General features: G+C 44.8%; 1 protein-coding gene across 3 annotated transcripts in view; it reads right to left on the bottom strand.

The window, feature by feature from the left end:
- Nucleotides 1-3,799: 3,799 nt before the first annotated feature.
- The window catches only part of LOC139554973 (growth factor receptor-bound protein 10-like), a 55,586-nt gene continuing 40,317 nt past the window's right edge, over nucleotides 3,800-19,068 (bottom strand). For all 3 annotated transcript variants that reach the window (XM_071368308.1, XM_071368309.1, XM_071368310.1), the window contains 11 exons: nucleotides 17,856-17,971; nucleotides 17,220-17,294; nucleotides 15,744-15,881; nucleotides 15,482-15,592; nucleotides 12,757-12,855; nucleotides 12,572-12,649; nucleotides 12,352-12,468; nucleotides 12,155-12,221; nucleotides 9,641-9,728; nucleotides 9,420-9,513; nucleotides 3,800-9,275 (listed from right to left, as the gene is read on the bottom strand). In XM_071368308.1, the coding sequence (XP_071224409.1) occupies nucleotides 9,129-9,275; nucleotides 9,420-9,513; nucleotides 9,641-9,728; nucleotides 12,155-12,221; nucleotides 12,352-12,468; nucleotides 12,572-12,649; nucleotides 12,757-12,855; nucleotides 15,482-15,592; nucleotides 15,744-15,881; nucleotides 17,220-17,294; nucleotides 17,856-17,971 (1,130 nt within the window). In that variant the 3' untranslated portion in view covers nucleotides 3,800-9,128. The remainder of the gene's footprint in view (nucleotides 9,276-9,419; nucleotides 9,514-9,640; nucleotides 9,729-12,154; nucleotides 12,222-12,351; nucleotides 12,469-12,571; nucleotides 12,650-12,756; nucleotides 12,856-15,481; nucleotides 15,593-15,743; nucleotides 15,882-17,219; nucleotides 17,295-17,855; nucleotides 17,972-19,068) is intronic.

Here is a 19,068-nt window from a genome sequence, read left to right as displayed (position 1 = left end):
AGTAGGAAAACCTGCAAAATCGGCAGTGTATCAAATACTTGTTCTCCCCACTGTATATCTGTTCCTGTGTCCGATGCTGAGGCTGTCTCCTACCAGTGTCTGTATGGAGGAAAGAGCAGAGCGGCTCATCTGCTATCTACTCGGCACTCTACGGTCCCCGGGAATAGCCTGGCACGGTCACTAACTCAACACCCACAACAACTCCACTGCAGGCACGTCTTGCCTCTGGTTGGGATAGAGAACGCACTGTGTGTCAACTGTGAGAGAGAGACAGGTTGATATTGCCAGAGTTTGAGTAGGGCAGTGAAGAGAGTAGAGGATAGCCCAAGGGTGAATGAGTTGACTGGGAGGCCCCCAGTGAGTGGTCTGCCAGTCACTGGGATGGCAACCCAACTTGGGATGGGGAGGGTGGAATAGTGGGGAATAATTGGAGGTTTACAACCTCTTCTGGCCCATGCTGTTGTATGTGAATGTTTATCCATTTAAGCTAGGAAAAGAGACCCTTATTAAACCCAGTCTTGGACCACACACACCTTCCCACTCCCACTCAGTACAGGTGCATCAAAGCAGGGACCGAGAGACTGAAAAACAGCTGCTATCTCAAGGCCATCAGACTGTTAAACAGCCACCACTAACATTTAGTGGCCACTGCCAACATACTGACTCAACTCCAGCAACTTTAATAATGGGAATTGATGGAAATTATGTAAAAATGTATCACTAGCCACTTTAAACAATGCCACTTAATATAATGTTTACATACCCTACATTACTCATCTCATATGTATATGTATATACTGTACATCATCTACTGCATCTTGCCATCTTTATGTAATACATGTATCACTAGCCACTTTAAACTATGCCACTTTATGTTTACATACCCTACATTACTCATCTCATATGTATATACTGTACTCTATACCATCTACTGCATCTTGCCTATGCCGTTCTGTACCATCACTCATTCATATATCTTTATGTACATATTCTTTATCCCTTTACACTTGTGTGTATAAGGTAGTAGTTGTGGAATTGTTAGGTTAGATTACTTGTTGGTTATTACTGCATTGTCGGAACTAGAAGCACAAGCATTTCGCTACACTCGCATTAACATCTGCTAACCATGTGTATGTGACAAATAAAATTTGATTTGAATAGCAGGCTAGTGATTTCTTTGCAGCACTTGCAGTTAGCCACTGATTCCTTCCAAACCACTCATTGCTGAGTTTGCGATTTCCAACTTATTGTGTAATGTTCATGTCCAATGGCCGATGAGCACTGATACGTTTTAGAATAAATTTCTCTTCATATGACAAGGAGTGAATAGGATTTGCCAGTAGATTGTCGACTTGATTCATGATGATGACTGCTTGCCTAGCTTGCTAGCTAAGATTTTGAAAGTACGGTGTTGACATGATCAGTCCAATCAAAGCTATGGTAGATATAACATGATTTGATGTCATTTTATCTGTGGCCAATGACCTTGAGCCTTCTTGGATGGGCACCTCTAATGTAAATCTATGGCAGCACCCAAGGGGCTTGAATTCTCTGTGAAGACTCCAAGCATGAGAACGGGTTGAAACATAGGCTTTGATTCCACTCATAAATTATATTACATGTAATTCAATTTCAATTTAAGGGGCTTTATTGGCATGGGAAACATATTTTACATTCCCAAAGCAAGTGAAATAATGTATCTACAGTTGAAGTTGGAAGTTTACATACACCTTAGCCAAATACATTTAAACTCAGTTTTTCACAATTCCTGACATTTAATCCAAGTAAAAATTACCTGTTTTAGGTCATCTAGGATCACCACTTTATTTTAAGAATGTGAAATGTCAGAATAATAGTTGAGAGAATGTTCTGCCCACAAATTTTCAATAGGTGTGAGGTCAGCGCTTTGTGATGGCCACTCCAATACCTTGACTTTCGAGTCCTTAATCCATTTTGCCACAACTTTGGAAGTATGCTGTCCATTTGGAAGACCCATTTGCGACCAAGCTGTAACTTCCTGACTGATGTCTTGAGATGTTGCTTCAATATATCCACATAATTTTCCTGCCTCATGATGCCATCTATTTTGTGAAGTGTACCAGTCCCTCCTGCAGCAAAGCACCCCCACAACATGATGCTGCCACCCGGATTCTTCACGGTTGGGATGGTGTTCTTCAGCTTGCAAGCCTCCCCCTTTTTCCTCCAAACATAACGGCGTCAAGTGATCAAAACAAATGTAGCTAGTTGTGCAAGACATTATATAGATGAAATGATAAGTACCATATCGTTTTTAAATGTGTGCATAGTCTTCTCCTTCGAGAAAACAACAGCTGATTCAAAGAGGGTGTGGCGGATATTACAACACTTCCGCAGTAGCCGCCAGGAGGATATTCTTGTGCATCCTCTGCTGAAGTAGGTAATCGAGGAGGGGAGAATACTGCTCCGTTCACCTACTAACAAATTTACACTTTCCTCGGGCCACTCGACCACTTATTGGTTTACGGGTCAAGGACGGAGGAATCGAGTCGAGGACAGAGGACAGACTTTTTTCCTGATTGTTGATCACACACAGGGAAATTCTCAGAGTTTGAAGATAAACTCCTGCTTGCTACATCATCCGTATTAAACCACCAGATGGCGTTATCCTCTTAGGGAAGATCCCTCTAGTCTAGTAGGGTCACTGTGGCCTGCTATGCTGGTAAATGTGATATTTCAGATACATGAACAGGGTTCCAGCGGCCACAGACACCCATCTAATTCCCAGGACTTTAAGAGTCTATTGACGCACCGGCGCATCAATCTAAGTAACATCCCGAAAATCAATCTTCTCACGAAATGTCTGTAGCGTCCGAAAAAACATTTTGTTGAAATATTTTGTGTATGATACTTAAAGCAGCCCCGACGTCTTAGATTTACAGGGGTAATGGCAGAGAGTAAATTGTAGCAATGTACAGTACTCATAGGCCCCTTAGTGAGTGAATGAGTGTGGGAAGAGTAAATGTCCTCGGATGAATGAAAACAATGTTAACAACCTGCTTGAGTTATTGTTATGAGTTATGGAGCTGGCAACACCAAGGTAGTGGGTTCAATTCCCACATTGGCTACATTTACTGTGTGTGTTAAGTGTAAGTGGTTTAGGATAGAGCCACCTGCTGAAGTGGCTGTAGCACAGAGCAGTGAGAGACACATTAAACCGGTCTTTGTGTCTGTGTGTGTGCCTGCGTGTGTGTTAGCGTTAGAGTCGCTCTGTCATCCTGTGGGATTAACAGTACTTCTGAACAGCCCAGGGCCCGGTTTCCCATCATCCTATGGTTCTAAAATGAACTTAGCCTTCCGATGCTTTTTGGGAAACCGAGCCCTGACTACTCCACCACTCTCTAAACACGTTATAATCCACACGTGCCACCTGGGCAGGACAAGCACGTCACGCCTCTCTAAGAGGAGTGCTGAGGCAGTGTGGGAATCAGAACACACACACACTCCTGAGTTGCATGAGGATTGGACTAGGAGCAGTTTGACTCGTACTAAAAAGAGGAAGGAAGTTATATAGTGGAATGTGTGTGTAAATAAAAAGTGTACTTTGACCTTGGTCAAAGTGATAGTCTACTTGTGTGATGCTTGATAGAGTGCAGCCCCCCCCCCCCCCCCTCACATGATGTAGGCTTATGAGGAAGAGCAAACAAGGCGTCTGACACCTCAACACACAGAGAATGCATCCATAACACCTTCTCAGTGATCACACTACCTCACCAGAGCCACAGGATGATTACACAACATTATAATAATGACCAGATCAGCATTTTTGGTTCATAACAATGTCACCTTTTAATCTAATTTCCAATAATCAGAGAATATATCAATCCCTTTGTACAAAAATACCTGAACAGGATATACAACGTGGTTGATTCAGATGTCTTCCTGACATTTAGCTCTCAGAGAGAACAGGAGTGGACAGACACCTCCGTTAAAAGACATGAGACGGGATGAAAACAAACCCCAATGCGCCGCCCACCGACAGCACACTGCATTCGACTATTAAAAGGTAATTTTGCTGACATTCGCAGAGATCCTATTCGGGTAAATGCAGCGGGTATCGGCTAAAACATCAATTACCCTCAAAAGCCAAGTGCACCGCGATGTCGGTTGTTGTGGATTGTGGGTTTGTTTGAATCCTTGCCCATGGGCTTGAGTGGTGCAGAACAGATGGTTTGTGTTCAGTAGTGAAAAAATGTATTAAACCAAAGTGTAACAAAGAAACTACCTGAACATATCCAATTGAAACAAACAAGATTATAGTTTCACCTTGCAAAAAGGTTCTGCTAGGGTTTGCCGTATGGAACAGGACCCTGGATACGGTACATGGAGTTAAGGGCAGAGAGACAGGGAAGGTATAAGGCTAGACTGGCACAGAAAAAACTTTCGTCCAACCTTACATTGACTTTTTTTTTCTTTTTCTGGCTTATTTGATAAATGTATGAGAGAGATATCCTTAGCTGGTTCCATTTCAGTCTCTAGTCCCTAGCCCCCTCAAACTCAAGTCTGGACCTCGAAGCCAGTTAAACTGCCTTTTTTCATTGTTCCCATCTAATCAGGGACTGATTTAGACCTGGGACACCAGGCGAGTGCAATTAATTATCAGGTAGAACAGAAAACTAGCAGGCTCCGGACCTTGTATGGTAAGAGTTGAATACCCCTGCCCTAGACTATTGATCATGCCCTTTTTATGATGTAGGCCTAGATCAGAAAACGTCGATGGGTGACGTAAGCAATATGACTCACCATTCCCAAACTGGGTCCTGGGCCCCCATGGGTGCACATTTTGGTTTTTGCCCTAACACTACACAACTGATTCAAATAATCAACTTTCATCTAATTTTGATTATTTTAATCAGCTGTGTAGTGTTAGGGCAAAAACCAAAACATGCACCCTTTGGGGTCCCCAGGACCAAGCTTTGGAAACACCGGTGTAAGGAAAGCTGCATGGCCCGGAATCAATCAAAAGATGCTTTGTCGACAAGTGCATTGCACTTTTCAAGGTAATTTACGCTTGTGCCGACATCTGCAGCGTTTACCATAAATGTATTCTCCACAAACGTCAGGGAAATTGCATTTGAAAGGCGCATTGTCGACAGTGCAGTGGGCTTGTCGACAGTGCAGTGGGCTTGTGGACAGTGCAGTGGGCTTGTGGACAGTGCAGTGGGCTTGTGGACAGTGCAGTGGGCTTGTCGACAACGCGCCTTTGACTGAATCCTGGCCTAAGTCATGTTCAGGACAGCGACTCACGACTTTGACAGCATCGAAAGTCCTTACATAGACAGTTAACATTCTGAGCCAGTCAGCTTATACATCCTGCAGAATTCAATGCATGCTAAGAGTCCAGTTTGAAAGCTTAATTTAATACTGTTTATGTTCTGGTATATTCTTTTTATATATATATAAAAGTTCAATTTGTGATAAAATCAAATAATGAAAAAAAAATCTTCATCTTCATTTGAGACGGAGTGATGAGCAAAAGCATAACGCACAATACATAGGTAATGTCCTAAATGGCACCCTATTCCCTTTAATACTGCACTATATAGGGAATAGGGTGCCATTTGGAACGCGCTCATAGTGATCTGAAACCTAGATACAGTGTTAGATCTACAGCTTTTCCATAGTTTCACATTCTATAAAATAGATATTCATATGCTGAATTTATATATACTGTACATCCATATGATTGGACTTCTGTGAAGGATTGCATTATAACACAGTGATTAAGAGGCAAAGATTGAGAGAGAGTGTGAGACAGAGAGACAGAGAGAGACAGAGGGGTGGTTAAAATTTTAGCCTGCCCTAACTGACTAAGATGTCTAGCCAGAGCTTCTGAGTGAGGTGAAGTATGTGATTGGTTGGTAGTGCAGACTCCTGTAGAGCTGTAGAGTCAGGTATGGTTCAGGAGTGATGGAACGGGAGTGACAACAGTGACGTTATTCAGAGAGCTGGCCTGGCAGAGTGCCTGGTAGCCCCTTGCTATTAATTGTCAATCTGGCACGGGACGGTGTATGTGTTTGCGCGTGCGTCTAGTAAATCTGGTGGAAGCTTTGAGCAGGTATTATGTCACACACTTGCTAGGCCAACAGCTCTGCTGCCTCACGCTAGAAGACTGAGAAGGACGAGACAGGATAAGACGGGACAGGCCAGAATGGGTCGGGACAGAACAGTTCAGGACAGAATAGGGTGGGACAAGACAGAACAAGATCAGACAAAACAGGACGGGACTGTACAGGACCAAACAGGGGCTGGCTAAGTCCCAATACTCACAGAAATCTTCCTACTAGACCCTTTTTTCCATTCCTAAACAGGAGAGGAGGATTTGGAACATAATACATTTCAGATAAAAGGATAGGTTGACTATGTGCATTATAATAGTATGACTTCACACACACACGCACGCGCACACACACACGCACGCACACACAATATTCACTTTAAGTCGAGAGAAACTAATTTAACTATGGCTGCAGCAAAGTCAACCTTGCATACATTTCAACATAAATACAGGCATGTTGGGGAGTGCTTTAAATGGATCCCTGCATTCTGAGAATGAATACCCTCTCACATCTATTGGTCACTGATCAGTTAGGAACTCCCCTCACCTGGTTGTCTAGGTCTTAATTGGACACAAATTGAAAGGATAAACCAAAAACCAGCAGACAATAGGTCCTTCATGGAATGAGTTTGACACCCCTGGTCTACAACATCAAGGTGTGGGTCAGGGACAATACAGCCAAACCTAGGTTCAAATACTCCTTGAAATGTATCAAATACTTGGGAGATTGCTCTAGATTGCCTTGAGTGCCAGAGGGTTGAAGTTTTGGGACTGTTATATTAGTCTATTAAGCCAGGCAAGCTCAATCATGCACAGAAAGTATTTGAAATGATTTCAAATAGTATTTGAACACAGCATCATGCTGACTGCAGTAGGAAGCTAACAACTGACTTGGAGAACACTAATTGACATTCATACAATACTGACTGGCGGTGATGAGGTTTGTTCACTTACAGTGAAAAAATGCATTGGGCATACGTTCTAAGTGCAATATTGGTGTGGGTATTGGAACGTAGCCTGAAAGATTGAACTCTTGACAGTCCAAATTGAAGGTGCAGGGGGCAGGTTTGTGAGACTTCTCTTCCTTCCGTTCCGTTCTCATCTCTCTGAATTTTAGGGTTGATTGCAGGGAATGTTCTAGATTTTCCAAATGTTCTGATGGGATCAGGTGGAGCCGGACGTAGCAGGAACAGAGAGGCTGGAGAGCCTTTCAAGACTGAGAGGCACGGCTCTCAGTCCTGAAAGGCTCTACAGCCTCTAATCCAATCTAATCCAATCAGCAGGCTGGGATTTCTTACGCAGAAAGGAGGAGCAGAAAGATAAGAGGACGAGCAGGACAAGAGGAGCAGAAAGAGGAGGAAGAGAAGGACAAGAGGAGAAGAAAGAGAGGAGGAAGAGCAGGACGAGAGGAGCAGAAAGAGAGGAGGAAGAGCAGGACGAGAGGAGCAGAAAGAGGAGGAAGAGCAGGACAAGAGGAGAAGAAAGAGAGGAGGAAGAGCAGGACAAGAGGAGCAGAAAGAGGAGGAAGAGCAGGACAAGAGGAGAAGAAAGTGAAGAGGAAGAGCAGGACAAGAGGAGAAGAAAGAGAGGAGGAAGAGCAGGACAAGAGGAGAAGAAAGAGGAGGAAGAGCAGGACAAGAGGAGCAGAAAGAGGAGGAAGAGCAGGACAAGAGGAGAAGAAAGTGAAGAGGAAGAGCAGGACAAGAGGAGAAGAAAGAGAGGAGGAAGAGCAGGACAAGAGGAGAAGAAAGAGAGGAGGAAGAGCAGGACAAGAGGAGAAGAAAGAGAGGAGGAAGAGCAGGACAAGAGGAAAAGAAAGTGAAGAGGAAGAGCGGGACAAGAGGAGAAGAAAGAGGAGGAAGAGCAGGACAAGAGGAGAAGAAAGAGAGGAGGAAGAGCAGGACAAGATGAGAAGAAAGAGGAGGCAGAGCAGGACAAGAAAGAGGAGGAAGAGTAGGACATGAGGAGCAGAAAGAGAGAAGGAAGAGCAGGACAAGAAAGAGGAGGAAGAGTAGGACATGAGGAGCAGAAAGAGAGGAGGAAGAGCAGGTTGAGAAGGAGCATTCAGCTTCATTCAGTTTACAAGAGAACTGTAGGCTGTCTGTTCAGAAGTGCAAATAGTTCTGCAACAGTATTACCACATCATCGCAACGTCATCAGCTCTGACAGGGAAGTCCACATCTCAAACAATCATCTGCCATTTCAAACAAACGTCCAACACAGTTTGTTTTTGTTCTGTGTTCTTTTTGTTGTTAGCTTTTTCTCTTCCTAGTGGCCGTGTATAAAGTATCGTAGATAGAGTGAGATGGTTGGTCCAATAAGGAAAGCAGAGGAAGGGCATGATGCCCCCAGGCAACGTCACGTTTCAGGATGCCCCCCAGGCAACGTCACGCTTCAGGATGCCCCCCCAGGCAACGTCACGCTTCAGGATGCCCCCAAGGCAACGTCACGCTTCAGGATGCCCCCCAGGCAACGTCACGCTTCAGGATGCCCCCAAGGCAACGTCAGCCAGTAGGCAGCATGAAGCATCAGGTGATCAGCTTATAAAGACTGGACTGCACAGGTTGATTTTTACATATGGTCAATCGTTGTGATCGATTCGATCCCTGATGATCAATAAAGAAGTGCGGGGAAACAAGCCCCATGTCTATCGTCTGTCTGAGGTGGGTAAAGGAGGAGGAAACAGGGGCTTGGTTGGATCCACAGATTTCCACAGATCACTATAGTACACCACATGTCTGTTTGTCTGTCGATTTATCTATCTGTGTGGCCACTTTCCAATTCCCCACCCCTCCCCCCAAAGTGTGCAATTGTTCACTACCCCTCATGCATTTTAAAAGCATTGGTGTAACTAAGCATGTACCATCAGCTTCCAACACTCCTTTCCTTTTAAATCCACAAGGAATGAGTGAATAAGTGCACACTTGACGACCTAGTGAACAAAGGGTAGAGAATTTAACTGCAGACAGAGGGTAGTGTAGTGAGACCAGAGGGCAGGCGTATGGTACACGGGTCAGAGGTCAGGGGTGAAGGGTCACAAGGCCACGGCGGTACAGGGGTGTTTGAGCTTGCAGGGCAGCACCCCTCCGTTGAGCTGGTAGAACTCCACCAGGTGGATCAGGTCTGTGAACTTGGTGGAGCCATCATCCAAACTGAACAACATCTGACCTTCCTCTTCACACTGTGAGAGAGAGAGGAGACAATATACAATACGGCTGAGATGGAGGCAGGAGATAGGATGTGAGAGCAAACTGAGATGGAGCCAAATTGGATGAACAAGAAGGAAGTGGAACCGAATAGAGGTAGATGAGTATAAAGAACTGACCGGTAGGATCTGGAAGTGTCTGATCTTCTGGTGGTGGCACAAGGTCAGGACAAACGCCTTGGGGTTACTTTGACTGTCTCTCAGCAGGAACAACCTGACACACGCACACATAAAACATTTTCACTTATGCTGTACATCTATACATAGGGATGGTCTGTGGGTACTAGGATGGATGGATGGGAGGCTGGCCTAAGAAAGATAATACAGCTTCTAAGTCTTACCCGTCTACTTGTCCTTGTTGCATGATCATCTTGTGCGACTCTTCTCTAATGATGCGACCATGGAACCATAGCTGTGTTCTGTGGATCACTGAAAGACAACATCAGGTTTCAGGTGTCAAAGCTATTTTCGGCTTTCAAGACGTGCACTATACAGCTTTACACATGCAGAGATACAAGCAGTCTGCATCAAAAATGGCACCCTTTCCGTATACAGTGTTATGACCAGGGCCCATAAGTAGTGCACAATGAAGGAAATAGGGTGCCATTTGGGATGTAACCACAGATGTCGGAACTGCTTCATATTCCACTTGTGTAACAATACACTCCATTAAATCAAATGTTATTTGTCACATGCGCCGAACAAAACAGGTAACCTTACATTGAAATGCTTACTTAAAAGCCCTTAACCAACAATGCAGTTTTAAGTAAAAAGTGAATTAACCTCTTGACGCTAGGGGTCAAATAAAAAATAAAAAATAACGTTCCCAAGGTAAACGGACTATTTCTCAGGTCCAGATCGTAGAATATGCATATAATTTATAGATTAGGATAGAAAACTCTCCAAAGTTTCCAAAACTGTCAAAATATTGTCTGTGAGTATAACAAAACTGATTCTGCAGGCGAAAACCTGAGAAAATCTAACCCGGAAGTGATAAAAAACAAATATCTGTGTTTCCTGGCCCGTCTTTATTCCATTTAAAGGGGTATCAACCAGATTCCTTTTCCAATGGCTTCCTCAGGCTGTGACCAGGCTTTTATTTTGAAAAATGAGCGAGATTTTTCAAAAGTAGTCAGGTGTCCTCAGATTAGTTCCTGCGCGCGAGAGGGTAGCGCTCCATTTTCTTTTTCTCTCTTATTGAGTAGGTAGCAGAGAGAAGAGTCTATGACTAGGATGGCTGGAGTCAGAGGCCGAGCAGTCGCCATACCAGGCAGTGATGCAACCAGTCAGGATGCTCTCGATGGTGCAGCTGTAGAACCTTTTGAGGATCTGAGGACCCATGCCAAATCTTTTCAGTCTCCTGAAGGGGAATTTGTCGTGCCATCTTCACGACTGTCTTGGTGTGTTTGGACCATGATAGTCTGTTGGTGATGTGGACACCAAGGAACTTGAAGCTCTCAACCTGTTCCACTACAGTTCCGTTGATGACAATGGGGGTGTACTCAGTCCTCCTTTTCCTGTTGTCATCAACAATCATCTCCTTTTCCTTGATCACATTGAGGGAGAGGTTGTTATCCTGGCACCACACAGTCAGGTCTCTGACCTCCTCCCTATGGGCTGTCTCATCGTTGTCAGTGATCAGGCCTACCACTGTTGTGTCGTCGGCAAACTTAATGATGGTGTTGGAGTCGTGCCTGGCCATGCAGTCATGGGTGAACAGAGAGTAGAGGAGGGGACTGAGCACGCACCCCTGAGGGGCCCCCGTGTTGTGGATCAGCGTGGCAGATGTGTTGTTACCTACCCTTACCACCTGGGGGTGGCCCATCAGCAAGTCCAGCATCCAGTTGCAGAGGGAGGTGTTTAGTCGCAGGGTGGAGTGCAATAGAGATTGCATCATCTGTGGATCTGTTGGGGCGGTATGCAAATTGGAGTGGGTCTAGGGTATCTGGAATAATGGTGTTCATGTGACCCATGATCAACCTTTCAAAGCACTTCATGGCTACAGACGTGAGAGCTTCGGGTCAGCAGTCATTTAGGCAGGTTACCTTAGTGTTCTTGGGCACAGGAACTATGGTGGTCTGCATGAAATATGCTGTCAGGGAGAGGTTGAAAATGTCAGTGAAGACACTTGCCAGTTGGTCAGTGCATGCTCGGAGTACACATCCTGGTAATCCGTCTGGCCCTGCGGCCTTGTGAATGTTGACCTGTTTAAAGGTCTTACTCACATCGGCTACGGAGAGCGTGATCACACAGTCGTCTGGAACGGCTGATGCATGCTTCAGTGTTGCTTGCGAGCATAGAAGTTATTTAGCTCATCTGGTAGGCTTGTGTCACTGGGCAGCTCGTGGCTGTGCTTTCCTTTGTAGTCTGTAATAGTTTGCAAGCCCTGCCACATCCGACGAGCATCGGAGACGGTGTAGTATGATTCAATCTTAGTCCTGTATTGATGCTTTGCCTGTTTGATGGTTAATCGGAGGGCATAGCGGGATTTCTTATAAGCGTCCGATATCCCAGATATCTCCGTCTCTTCCACATGCGAATGAAAGAATGAAATTCTTTGCGTCCAACTCATTGAAGAAAAAATCTTTGTCCAGTACGAGGTGAGTAATCGCTGTCCTGATATACAGAAGCTATTTTTGGTCATAAGAGACAGTGGCATAAACATTATGTACAAAATAAGTCACAAATAACAATAGCACAATTGGTTAGGAGTCCGTAAAACGGCAGCCATCTCCTCCGGCGCCATCTAGCATTACTAAGTATTTATGAAGTTACTGTTAAATGTTGTTACTAGTGTAATTATTACAGTACTACTATCCAGGTATAAGAGCAAAGTAATGTAAAGTGTAGGGTACCTGAGCTGAGAGAAGATGGGTGGAGGAGGCTGGGGCTGCCCAGAGCATTCATACGGTGACCCCGTTTCTGACGGCAGGAAAGATAAACAAACAAAACAATTTTAGATTCAGAATGACAGAAGTACACCTTCTTCTTAGTCTGAGTTTCCCAATCTTCCATCCCATCCACTTCCTCTCCTTCCTACTCTCCTCCTCACCCTCCACGTCTGTCCCTCCTCCACCGCGGCGCTCTGTGCTTCCAGAGGGTTCTGTATGACGCGTCCCGTCCTGCCAGAGAAGTCCATGGCCACCAGAGAGTTCTCAGACACACTCCTCTACAGAGACAGAGAACTTGTCTGAGCCACGCTATCGCTCTCCAATAGATCCTAGTTTGCTTAAATAGAGTCGGGAATAGAAACATGTGAATAGGAGTCTTACCACAGGAGTAGAGAAGTGTGAGACAGGAGACTTACGCTGCTGGGGACTCTTGTAGTTCTGATACAGTAATATCCCATACTGTCAAAACAGAACATATATGTAGCGCACAACAAAATACATTTTCAAGTAATACATATAAATGAAACATCAGTTATACAGAAGATTCTGTGAGTGTGTGTGTGTACCTTTAACAATCTGAAGGCAGTCATCCAGCAGGTTCTGCTCTGTTCATCTTCGGCGCACAGCATCCTCAGCTCCTTACACTCACTCCTCACCTTACTGGGCTGTCAATCAAACAATCAGCCAATCACAGAACCTTACCAGGCTGTCAATCAAACAATCAGATGTTCAGTTAGACAACCCGTCAGTCAGTATTCACCAAATCTAAAACTAGATATTGCTTGAAGCTCTTGAATATTCTCTCCAACTAAGATCACTGCCCGGTATGGCAACTGCTTGGCATCCGATCGAAAGGTGCTACAGAGGGTAGTGCATACAGCCTAGTACATTATTGGGGCCAAGCTCCCTGCCATCCAGGACCTCTATACCAGTCGGTGTCAGATGAAGGACCTAAAAATCGCCAAAGACTCCAGCCACCCAAGCCATAGACTGTTCTCTCTGCTACTGCACAGCAAGCGGTACTGATGCACCAAGTCTGGAATCAACAGGAACCTGAACAGCTTCTACCCCCAAGCCATAAGACTGGTAAATAGTGAGTTAAATAGTTAACCAAATAGCTACCCAGACTATCTGCATTGACCCTTTTTGCACAAACTTTGACTCATCACATACGCTGCTGCTACTGTTTATTATCTGTCACTTTATTCCTAGTTATATGTACATACACTATGTGGACACCAAAACACAATAACATAATGTCAAAGTGGAATTATGTTTTTTGACATTTTTACAAATTAATTACAAATGAACAGGTAAAGTATTAAACCCCTTTGTAATGGCAAGCCTAAATAAGTTAAGGAGTACAAATTTGCTTAACAAGTCCCATAAATAAGTTGCATGGACTCATTCTGGTGGGCATTTTTGAATGACTACCTCATCTCTGTACCCCACACAAGCAATTATCTGTAAGGTCCCTCAGTCGAGCAGTGACTTTCAAACACAGATTCAACCACAAAGTCCAGGGAGGTTTAACAATGCCTCGCAAAGAAGGACACCTATTTGTAAAAAAAAATATATATATATGTTTAACTAGGTAAGTCAGTTATAAACAAATTCTTACTTACAATGACAGCCTACCCCCCCGGCCAAACCCTCCCCTAACCCGGACGACGCTGGGCCAATTGTGCGCCGCCCTATGGGACTCTCGATCACGGCCGGTTGTGACACAGCCGGGGAACGAACCAGAGTCTTTAGTGACGCCTCTAGCGCTGCAATGCAGTGCCTTAGTCCGCTGCACCACTCGGAAGACACTGAATACTCCTTTGAACATGGTGAAGTTATTAATTACACGTTAGATGGTATATCAATACACCCAGTCACTACAAATATGATTTTTTAAATTTTATTTAACCTTTTTAACTAGTCAAGTCAGTTAAGAACAAATTCTTATTTACAATGACGGCCTAAGATACAAGCATCCTTCCTAACTCAGTTGTCAGAGAGAAAGGAAACCGGTCAGGGATTTCACCATGAGGCCAATAAAGACTTTAAAAGTTACAGAGCTTAATGGCTGTGACAGTAGAAAACTGAGGATGAATCAACAACATTGTAGTTAATCCACAATACTAACCTAATTGACGGAGTGAAAAGAAGGAAGACTGGACCGAATAACATACTCCAAAACATGTATCCTGTTTGCAACAAGGCACTAAGTAATAATGCAAAAACATGTTGGCAAAGCAATTCACTTTTTTGTCCTGAATACAAAGTATTATGTTTGGGGCAAATCCAATACAACACACACGGTGTACCATTCTCCAAATTTTCGAGCATAGTGTTGGCCGCATCATGTTATGGGTATGCTTGTAATCATTAAGGACTGGGGAGTTTTTCAGGATAAAAAATAAATGGAACAGCGCTAAGTACAGGCAAAATCCTAGATAAAAACCTGGTTCAGTCTGCTTTACACCAGACACTGGGAGATGGATTCACCTTCCAGCAGGACAATAACCTAAAACACAAATCTACACTGGAGTTGCTTACCAAGAAGACAGTTAACATTCCTGAGTGGCCAAGTTACAGTTTTGACTTAAATCTACTTGAAAATGGTTGTCTAGCAATGATCAACCACCAATGCCAGAGATTGAAGAATTTTGAAAAAAATTATGTGCAAATGTTGCACAATCCAGGTGTGGAAAGAGATTTACCCAGAAAGACTCACTGCTGTTATCGCTGCCAAAGGTGCTTCTACAAAGTATTGACTCAGTGGTGTGAATACTTATGTAAATGAGAAATATCTGTATTTCATTATCCATACATTTGCACAAAAAAAATAAGAATACATTTTCACTTTGTCATTATGGGGTACTGTGTCTAAAAAAAATATATATTTAATCCGTTTAGAATTTTGGCTGTCACACAAACTGTGTAATAAGTCAAGGGGAATGAATAGTTTCTAAAGGCCAAGATATCGTTACTCATTGTGTATTTATTATTACTTAATTATTACATGTTTTATTATTTCTATTATGTCTCTATTTTCTTTCTCTCTTCATTGTTGGTAAGTAAGCATTTCACTGTTAGTCGACACTGGTTGTTTATGAAGCATGTGACAAATATCAATTGATTGTTTGTTAGGCTCAGTGTCCTAGCAGGCCCTGTCCCAGCCTATCCCACTAGGCTGAGCCAGTATAACCTGGTTACCTCCAGGGATAACCCCCGCAGAGGTACACACATTACAGGACTGTCTGTCTGCTACCTGGGGCCAGTGTGTGTGAGTGTGTCCCTCACCTTGATACAGAACTGGTAATCAGTGGGGGCGTTGTGCAGCTTCCTCCCTGTGGTCACTGTGAACACACTACTTTCCTCCAGGTCTGACAACAACTGGAGGTGTCTGGGCTCCTAGAGAGAGGATGGAGGGAGGGAGGAGGTTTGAACAGTCCTTCCTTGGAGTAGTTTCTTTAGTGTAGTGGACTATACAGATAATTGGGCACTAGGGCACTACACAGGGAATGAGAAGTCATTTTGGACACATTCCTGATCTTCTTCCTACCTTGGAGGATCCTTTAGTGGAGTAGTAGAGTCCAGAGCGTCTGAGGAACATGGAGAGTCTCTTCCAGGACTTCCTGCCAGACTCCTTCAGATAGAGGAACCCCTGCACCTCCGGACAGCTGCTGGAGTTCAGGAAGTTCTGTACCAAAACACACACGGGAGTGAGTAAGGACTCTCTGGAATGTGTGCATGTGCTTGTGGATGTGGAGGTGGGGATAGAGGTGTGCATATGTGTACATGCACAGGTCAACATTCACAAGGCCGCGGGGCCAGACGGATTACCAGGACATGTGCTCCGGGCATGTGCTGAACAACTGGCAGGTCTCTTCACTGACATTTTCAACATGTCCCTGATTAAGTAATACCAAAATGTTTCAAGCAGACCACCATAGTCCCTGTGCCCAAGAACACTAAGGCAACCTGCCTAAATGACTACAGACCCGTAGCACTCACGTCCGTAGCCATGAAGTGCTTTGAAAGGCTGGTAATAGCTCACATTAACACCATTATCCCAGAAATCCTAGAGCCACTCCAATTTGCATACCACCCATACAGATCCACAGATGATGTAATCTCTATTGCACTCCACACTGCCCTTTCCCACCCAGACAAAAGGAACACCTACGTATGTGAGAATGCTATTCATTGACTACAGCTCAGCGTTCAACACCATAGTGCCCTCAAAGCTCATCACTAAGCTAAGGATCATGGGACTAAACACCCCCCTCTGCAACTGGATCCTGGACTTCCTGACAGGCCGCCCCCAGGTGGTGAGGGTAGGTAGCAACACATCTGCGACGCTGATCCTCAACACTGGAGCCCCTCAAGGGTGCGTGCTCAGTCTCCTCCTCTACTCCACCCCAGTCATAGACTGTTCTCTCTACTACCGCATGGCAACCCCCAAGCCATAAGACTCCTGAACAAGTAATCAAATGGCTACCCAAACTATTTGCATTGTCCCGACACCCCCAACCCATATTTTACGCTGCTGTTACTCTCTGTTTATCATATATGCATAGTCACTTTAACTATACATTCATGTACATACTACCTCAACTAGCCCGTCTAACCGCTGCCCCCGCACATTGGCTACCTGTACTATCTGCATTGTGTCCCACCACCCATCAACCCCTCTTTTACGCTACTGCTACTCTCTGTTTATCATATATGCATAGTCACTTTAACCATACCTACATGTTCATACTACCTCAATTGGCCCAACTAACTGGTGCCTGTATGTAGCCTCATTACTGTATATAGCCTCTCTACTGTATATAGCCTCGCTACTGTTATTTTTCACTGTCTTTTTACTGTTTCACCTAATACCTATTTTTTACTTAAACATCGCACTTTTGGTTAGGGCCTGTAAAATAAGCATTTCACTGTAAGGTCTACACCTGTTGTATTCGGCGCGTGTGACAAATAAACTTTGATTTGATGTGTGTGCACTAGTGCGTGTGGTGTAACAGTACTCCACCTGTAAGAGCTGTGACTGGGGGATGGAGCCGTTAGATACCTGACACCATGCCACCATCTGCTCCGGAAAGAAGTTCTGGAGAGAGAGAGAGAGATTAAGAGAGAGAGAGACCAAATGAGAAAAGAGAGAGAATGAAAGCAGAGAATACAGAAGAATGAGAGAACAGAGAGCAAAATACTTCAGGGACTTCAGTATCACATTAGTGATGGAACCACTATTAAGAGGGTGTGTGAGAGAATGAGAGAGAGAGGGGAGAAGAGAGAGAAAGGAAGGAAGGAGTGAGAGTAGTTGAGAGAGGGTAGAAGGAGAGAGAGGGAGGATAGGGGAGAGAGAAAGAGATGGAAAGAGGAGAGAGAGGGAGGAAGGAGAGAAAGAAAGGATAGGGGAGAGAGAGACATGGAGAGAGGAGAGCGATCCAGAGTAGATGCAGTATGATCTCACCCCCTGATGTAATTCCTTGGCGAGCACTCATACACCCCCCCCCACCCCCACCCCCACCCCTACCTTTTGTGTGATCGACATGGTAGTTTTACTGTAGTCATTACCAAAGCACTGAGGTGAGGTCACTCCCTCTTACTGAATCACCTCAGGCAGTGTGTGCGACGGAGTGTGTGCACGTGTGGACAGAGGACTCACCAGGGGGTTCCTGAAGAATTCATACTTGGCATAGTTCTTCCTGAAGAGGAATTTACTGTCGCTGGTCATAGAGGCTTGAACCTGAACCACTAACTCATGGTCCTCCAGACAGCGCTCTGCAGAGGGGAGGGAGAGAAGGGGAGGAAGAGGGAGAATAGAGAGATCAGCCATTAGCCCATTTATTTGCATTGTTACAGTTGGTCATCACACTTGTTTCCAGTTTCTGAACTGCCACTGGAAAAGAGAGGAGGGAAGAGATTGGTTGGCTGTGAGCACGCACACGTGAGAGAGAAGCAGGTTTGGCATTGCAGTAGGATGATGTCATATATTTTACTTGATTGGACAGAGAAGCCGAGCCCAGTTCTCCTGTCCTCTCCCTCTCCTTTCACCCTACCACCTAATCCCCTCCCTCCCTCCCTCTCTCTCTCCCTCCCTCAGCTCCATCACTCCCTTTGTCTCGCCCTCTTCTTCTCATCCATTTCTCTACCTCTCACTCTCCCTCTTCCGTCCCTCCCTCCCTCTCTAACTCTGTCTCCCCTCCCTCTAACTCATCCACCCTGTCAAAGCAGTCAGAAATAACTGTAGTTTGTATAAAAAGCTGAAGCTGACTATTGAGAGTAATAGACCTCGTATATTGTTAACGCTCTCTATTTTGATGTATAGGCTAGAAGTGTGTGTTCTCCTTTCTCTTTCTCTCTTGAGATCACATGACTCCAGCTGGTTGGAGACCCATATTGACACGTTCCAGGTCGGACGGACGGACGCACACACACACACACACACACACACACACACACACACACACACACACACACACACACAGCGCTAAAACCCACAGTTGCTCAAAAAGGATTGAGCCCATACCGTGCCTCACACAGAGCTCAAGGTGTGTGTGTGTGTGTGTGTGTCTACGCCACTCTGTCCTGGCGTCTAGCAGGGGAATTTCCTGTTGAAGTAGAGGGACAGAGCTGATTGCCTGAGCTGTCTGGGGGCTCGACCAATGCAGCCCTGGGATTGGCTGTTTGCTGCATTGGCCTGATACTGACACCGTGCCTCTGCACCCTTCCCCCTCTCCCTCTCCACCCCTTCCCTTTCTCTGCGCTCTTCTCACATTCCATCTCTCCCATACAGTTTTTCCAGAAATTACAATGATCTACCAAGTATAAAACAGTCTTCTATTCCAGTAACAGTCAGTAGAGATAGGAAAGCTTGG

The sequence above is a fragment of the Salvelinus alpinus genome, chromosome 26 (genome assembly GCF_045679555.1).
Source record: "Salvelinus alpinus chromosome 26, SLU_Salpinus.1, whole genome shotgun sequence".
In the NCBI taxonomy this organism is placed as follows: domain Eukaryota; kingdom Metazoa; phylum Chordata; class Actinopteri; order Salmoniformes; family Salmonidae; genus Salvelinus; species Salvelinus alpinus.
This window is presented reverse-complemented; position numbering and strand designations above follow the sequence as displayed.